The sequence below is a fragment of the Papaver somniferum genome, chromosome 9, assembly GCF_003573695.1.
Source record: "Papaver somniferum cultivar HN1 chromosome 9, ASM357369v1, whole genome shotgun sequence".
In the NCBI taxonomy this organism is placed as follows: Eukaryota; Viridiplantae; Streptophyta; class Magnoliopsida; order Ranunculales; family Papaveraceae; genus Papaver; species Papaver somniferum.
In genome coordinates, this window is record NC_039366.1 from 149,540,365 (window position 1) to 149,546,716 (window position 6,352).

At 37.2% G+C, this 6,352-nt stretch overlaps 1 protein-coding gene across 1 annotated transcript; it reads left to right on the top strand.

The window, feature by feature from the left end:
- Window positions 1–1,046: 1,046 nt before the first annotated feature.
- Window positions 1,047–3,917, top strand: LOC113310786 (very-long-chain enoyl-CoA reductase-like). The gene is made up of 4 exons (XM_026559571.1): window positions 1,047–1,432; window positions 1,613–1,652; window positions 2,657–3,411; window positions 3,568–3,917. Exons 1-4 carry the CDS (start codon window positions 1,364–1,366, stop codon window positions 3,634–3,636), a joined length of 933 nt encoding a protein of 310 aa, XP_026415356.1. The 5' UTR covers window positions 1,047–1,363; the 3' UTR covers window positions 3,637–3,917.
- Window positions 3,918–6,352: the final 2,435 nt, after the last annotated feature.

Consider the following 6,352-nt stretch of genomic DNA (forward strand, 5'->3'; position numbering starts at 1 on the left):
TGTGAATTTCAATTTAGTTAGATTCTGAAGTATATGAAATTTATGCTATTGCTAGTGGTTGAAGATTATGTGATAACACAGCTCGGTGTGTTGGTAGTTACAAGATTTGAAGCTAGTGAAATGTTATTGGTGGGTGATTTTTCGTGTAGTTGTATTTGTTTGTATCATGTCTTTTCTGTTGGTGGGTGATATATTAGCCATGCCTGTGTCTTCAGTGGCCTCTGAATCATCTTTTAGCGCCGGGAAGCGCGTGCTGACTCCATGGAGAGCTTCTATGTCTACAAGGACAGTCGAAGCATTGCTCTGTACACAAAGCTTTCTTCAAAAGCCCATTGCTCTTGATCTTCTATGTGACTATATACCTGATGATGCTGTTGAAGATGAGGCAGGTAATATATTAGGTTTTCTTCTATTTAATAGAACTTACTTTTCAAGTTTTCTTGTATTGCTTGCTTACTTTCTTGTTTTACTTTTTTGTTCCATGTTGCAGCCATATGGGATTCTCTGCTAAAAGAAGCTTGATGTAAACTCCGTGTCAGTGCAGCCAGTGCCATTGTTCGAGAAGTCCCCCATCCTTTGCAAGGATTTCTTTTCATTTCTTGTCGCAGACTTATGGAAATGTTGTTTTTAGTACTATGTTTTAATGTTGAACTTTGAACTTAAAGTGTGAAACACTTATTCTGTGATGTTTTAAACCTTTGTTATTTTGAACTTTGTAATGTTGAACTTAGTCTTAGACTCTTAGGTTGTTACTTTACTGTCATACATACTATATTACTGTGTGTTTCAAAATTCAGGTAAAAAACCGGTATCGGAGTGGAATCGGACCGGTCTTACCGGGACAGGTACAAGTCCAGGTCCTCAAATTGAAGAACCGGTCAACTCCGTGTACAGGTACCGGTTCCAACAGAAAACCGGACTGTACCGGCTCATGTGCAGCTCTAGGTGAGGATGAAGATTAGCTTTCGGCCAATTATATAAATTTAAGGTTATTTAAATGCAGATAACTGTAATTCGTAAACTGGAACAAGCAAAAAAAAAAAAACAGGAATAACATTAAAAATCAGACATGTAGTTAGCTCTCCTACCCCCAACCACATTCCATTAAAACTAGAGAGAAACTCAAACCTACCAATTTAATACCCAATTAAGTTTCTCACTTATAACACAAAATGATACATCTATAAAAACGCGAAATGGGTTTTCTATGAACTGATTTTACTCCTATTCTATATCTCTGATTTGATCCATTATCATTATCTTTGTGTGAGGAAGAATCTGTTAGAGAGAAAAAAAGGGTTTGTTTTTGTCTCGGTGATTTAAGAAGTGGGTTTCTCCTGTCTCTCTTAGTAGACTTTGAGAGATGAAGGTGAGTGTTGTTTCCCGAAGTGGTAGAGAAATTGTCAAAGGTGGGATTGTGCTCAACGATTCAGTAAGTTTATTCTTAACTTTTCTCTTATGTTTTTGGGCAATTCTTTACTTCTGTAGTTAAGGTAGATATGTCCATGTTTTTGCTTTTGTTTTCATGTGTTTGTCATTCTTGGGTGTTGCCTTCCTGGATCTGAAATTTTCTTGTAATATAAGGATGTTTGTGGTTACTGTAATTGTGCAGGCTACTGTGAGTGACCTCCAAGAGGCTATTCATCGTCGAAGTAAGTAATTAACAATTGAGAACTTCTCTTTCGGCTTAATACCTGCTTACTTTCTGTTATTATTATTCAATCTGCTTGCATTTGATAACGTGCATTATTCATCTCTAGAACACATGTAATTTTTTTAACTAAAATGGTGGATGTGGAACATGGACTGTAACCCACAACACAATCATTGATTTGGTGTATATGAAGCTACATATGTTTGTGTAAAATGGAAATTGATTAGGTTTACTCAGTAATGCTTAAGTGTATCCATATCCATTTCAATGGCTCAAAATTTACGTCAAACTGTATGTTATGTGATAAGTGTGACACTTGTAGGTATGTTTGCTCTTGCTATGTGTAATACTTGTTTCTGAAGTTTGAACCACAAACAAATACAAAAATTCAGGACTGCATTTTTCAAGTTCACCCGTTTTTAATCCAAACTAAGCATGCCTATGTTGCACCTGGTTGAAAATGTTATTACAAAATCCGTTTTTATTTTTAGAAAAGCAAACAGAATGATTTTGTCCGCTTTAAGAACATCTATTTCATTAGCCAGCTTCTTGTAGGTCTATTGTGGTTTTAGTAAAGTGATCGAAAACAGTCTTAAAAGAATTCAGCTTCGTTTTCGGAAAGGTTCACACAAATGATTTTGTATGCTTTAAGAAATGATGTTATTGTGGTTTTAGTAAAGTGATCGAAAACAGTCTTAAAAGAATTCAGCTTCGTTTTCGGAAAGGTTCACACAAATGATTTTGTATGCTTTAAGAACGTCATTATACTGCTTGTTGCAGGTTTACTATATTTCTGGTAGTTTATATGATTAGTATGAATGAATAATTAGCTGTGCTCCTGTTTCCATGATTGCCATAGTATTTTATTTTACTTTCTTGTCAGAATACATTGGCTGTTATTCAAAGAATTACCAGTTTAAGCTTTTCTTGTAGCTGTTCTTGAAAAGCTACCTTTTCTTCTGAAATATAGATCTATAATTCTTACTTTTTTATGCTCAACAGCCAAAAAGTATTACCCTTCTTGTCAGCGCCTTACTCTCCCACTCGAACCTGGTGCCAAGGGGAAACCTATTGTACTAGACTATAAGAAAACTATCCAAGATTATTGTGATGGAAATTCGAACAGCATAACTGTGGTGTTCAAGGATCTCGGCACACAAGTTTATTATAGTACCCTTTTCTTCTGGGAGTACTTTGGCCCTCTGATCATCTATCCAATCTTTTATTACTTTGATCTGTACCAGTACTTAGGGTTCAAAGGCGAACGTGTAATCCACCCAGTCCAAACCTATGCCATGTATTGCTGGTGCTTTCATTACTTCAAGCGTATAATGGAGACATTTTTTGTCCATAGATTTAGCCATGCAACTTCTCCGCTCTCCAACGTGTTCCGTAATTGTGCTTATTACTGGTCATTCGGTTCATACATTGCTTACTATGTAAACCATCCACTTTATACTCCAGTGAGTGATCTGCAAATGAAGATTGGATTTGGGTTTGCCTTGGTTTGCCAGCTTTCAAACTTCTATTGTCATATTCTGCTGAGAAACCTTAGGAGTCCTGACGGGAAGGGAGGGTATCAAATCCCATGTGGATTTTTGTTCAATCTAGTTACATGTGCAAATTACACCACTGAAATATACCAGTGGATAGGCTTCAATATCGCAACACAAACAGTTGCAGGTTATGTTTTTGCTGCTGTAGCTGCTTTTATCATGACTAATTGGGCTCTTGCAAAGCACCGGCGTCTAAAGAAGGTAAGCACCACAAGCATAATAAGTAGATAAAGGCAATAAACTCTGTTAATAGTCATGAAACTTGGTCGAATTAAAGAGCTGTTGGCTGCCTCTGGATGCATATTGTAGTGCTTCTTTGCTTCAAATGTCCTAATTTTTGAATTACTCATTTTGCAGCTATTTGATGGAAAGGAAGGCAGGGCTAAGTACCCCCGCAGATGGGTTATACTTCCTCCATTCATCTAAAGAAGTCTACTATAAATCACCTGTTGCCGAACCCTGCTTTTTAATACATTGATTCGCAGCAGAGGCGATAACATTAAATTCTTTTATTTTCAGGCACTTCGAAGCTTCCCTTCATTTTTTTATCTGTGTTTACTAGCTGTATTGACAATCTGTGTTGAATCTATGCTGTGCTCTCTCTTGATTATCATCCTCTACTGTTGTTTGTCTCAGTGAACTAGCTATTTTCTTTGATTTTTGTCTTAAAAGATTTTATAGAATGCTTTCCCGTTTATTTTGTCAAATTTTGTGTGAAGAACATTCTTACCGAGAACTATTCTAATACCGTAACTTTTATGCAAATCCAGTAATGGAGTTGTAAACTTTGGAATGAGCTGATGTGAGATGAGCTCTGGCAAAACTAAGAATGCTTCAGTTAGAGATAGAACACTCACCTTGAAAATCAGACTGAGCAGCTCTTGATATTCTAGTAAATTTTTTCTCGTACACTTGAAATTATCACACAAGCATTTTCCCATGGCTGAGTTTCTGAGGATAACTAATTCTGAGATGCAGAACTTCTAACCGGTACCTTTATTTAATGAGATGCAGTACCCCCATGTTCCATAATTCTGAGTCAAAAGAGCTTAAATCGCTGCCATGAGTTGATGGATCCTGCAGTTTTTCTGTCTCGCACATCATTTGCTCGCACTTGAAGTAGTAGCGGAGATAGAATGGTTCAGCGCAACCAAAATTACCTTTTCGCAGAATGGTTCAAAGCAAGGGAGAATATTCCAGGGCATCGGCGCTGAATGGAAACACGCTAGCAGTGAGCGCTCAATGAAAACGCGCAAACACACTGAATTCACGGGGAAAAATAAATTAAATTGTATCCTCTCACCCATCCGTCACTTCACACAAATCACACTCAACCTTTATCCTCTCAATGCCTCCACCATTGTCCAACAGATCACGCGCCTTCCCATGCCTGGTTTACGCTTTGGCTTTCCTTGGTGTACTGTATCGGCACGGTGAGTAGGAGCCATATCGTTAAGATCACTTAGAAGCTCCTCCAAGAAACCAATAGCGGATGCCAAATATCTGTTCCTTTTTTTTGAAAGAAAAAAACCAACAGAAATTTCATTAAGTACCGAAAAGAGATACAACTTAAACATTGCAAGACACTTTTTCAACTTCTAACCTAGACTTGACTGACACTGGGAGGTCTGAACTCCATTTCCTAGCACAATTATTCATCCTGGCATACCTAGCAAGTAAGTCTGCAGCTTGATTACACTTCCTCCTTTTAAAGCAAACTTGAAAATTTCCTAAACATTGTACTAAATGCTTACACTCCCTAATAAGATTACTAACTTCCCACTTGGTACTTATGATGTTGCCATTGATACTCTTCATAACTTCTTTGTTGTCTCCTTCCACAATGATGTTTTGAAGCTGAGATTGGAAGATCCATTGAAGAGCTTTTAAAATAGCCATTGCTTCAGCTTGAGCAACATCTCTAGCTCTTTCTACCAGCGTCCAGGCCTTCACCATCCTCCCTGTAAAATCTCTAACAATTAGAGCAATACCAGCATAAAAATTATTGTGTAAAATAGAAGCATCAATATTGATTTTTAGTTTTCCCCTTGGAGGAGGAGACCAAATTCTATTGGTATGAGCATTTGTTCCATTTCTGCCTGTGTTGTTAACTGCAGGCTGATTCAGAGCAGGATTGCAACTTATATTGATCTTATTATCAGTGCAAAAAGACAGAATTATGGTTTTCAGGCCTATGCTGGTACTGCTGGAGTTGTTGAAGATAAGCTCACATCTTGATTTCCATATGAACCACATAGTAGTAACTATTAGATGTATTGTAGGTTTCTTGTTGAAGGAGATGGTGTTGGTAGTATTGCACCAGTTTCTTATCCATTGTCTGACATCTGTGATATTCCTTAGCTCTTGATAAATCTCAGAGGAGACAGAATTCCACACATTTCTTGCAAAGTTGCATTGGATTAGAAGATGAGTGATAAATTCAGACTCATTGTTGCATCTTTGGCACAGAGGATCCATTTGCTGATTATATCTTGCACACTTTTCATTTACTGGAAGGATATCATGAACTACTTTCCACAGAAAAAGTTGGCATTTGTAAGGAATTTGCAGATGCCATAAGGAGAGCCAAAATTTGGATTCTTCTTCTTTGCTTGCTAGAGAAGGATTTGTCTGGCACATGATATATTTATAAGTAGAGTTCAGAGTGAAATGCCCATTTCTTGTTAGAGACCATAGCAGTTTATCTTCATGTTGGGTTGAAGGCCTGATATTAAGAATCTTCTCAATCTGCTCTTGAGTGAAGTACTTCTGAAGCTTGTTTAGGTCCCAACAATTAGTATGTTCATCAAATAACTCTGCCACTTTCAAATAATAAGGATAATCTTCATACTGAGAGAAATTCAGTTGTATTTGCTCTGCATTATACCCTTCAATCCAATTGTCTCTAAAAGCATAGATAGACTTCCCATTGCCAATTTTCCAAATATGAAATTTCTTGACCCATTTAACCCCATGGCAGATACTTCTCCAAATTTCATTGCCTTTGCTAGAAACCTCCTCTTGAAGAATGTTTTCATTTTTGAAGTGTTTAGCCTTCAGCAGTTTAGTCAATTTTTTGTCTTTCTCTTGAACTAATCTCCAAGCCAATTTGGTGATCATTGCTTCATTGAAAACTCTTAAA

Excerpts from the sequence above, each read along its gene's own strand:
- LOC113310786 (XM_026559571.1), top strand. The coding sequence starts at position 1,364 with ATGAAGGTGAGTGTTGTTTCCCGAAGTGGTAGAGAAATTGTCAAAGGT. Across the intron at positions 1,433-1,612 it reads GGATTGTGCTCAACGATTCA|GCTACTGTGAGTGACCTCCA; the intron begins GTAAGTTTATTC and ends GTAATTGTGCAG. Across the intron at positions 1,653-2,656 it reads AGAGGCTATTCATCGTCGAA|CCAAAAAGTATTACCCTTCT; the intron begins GTAAGTAATTAA and ends TATGCTCAACAG.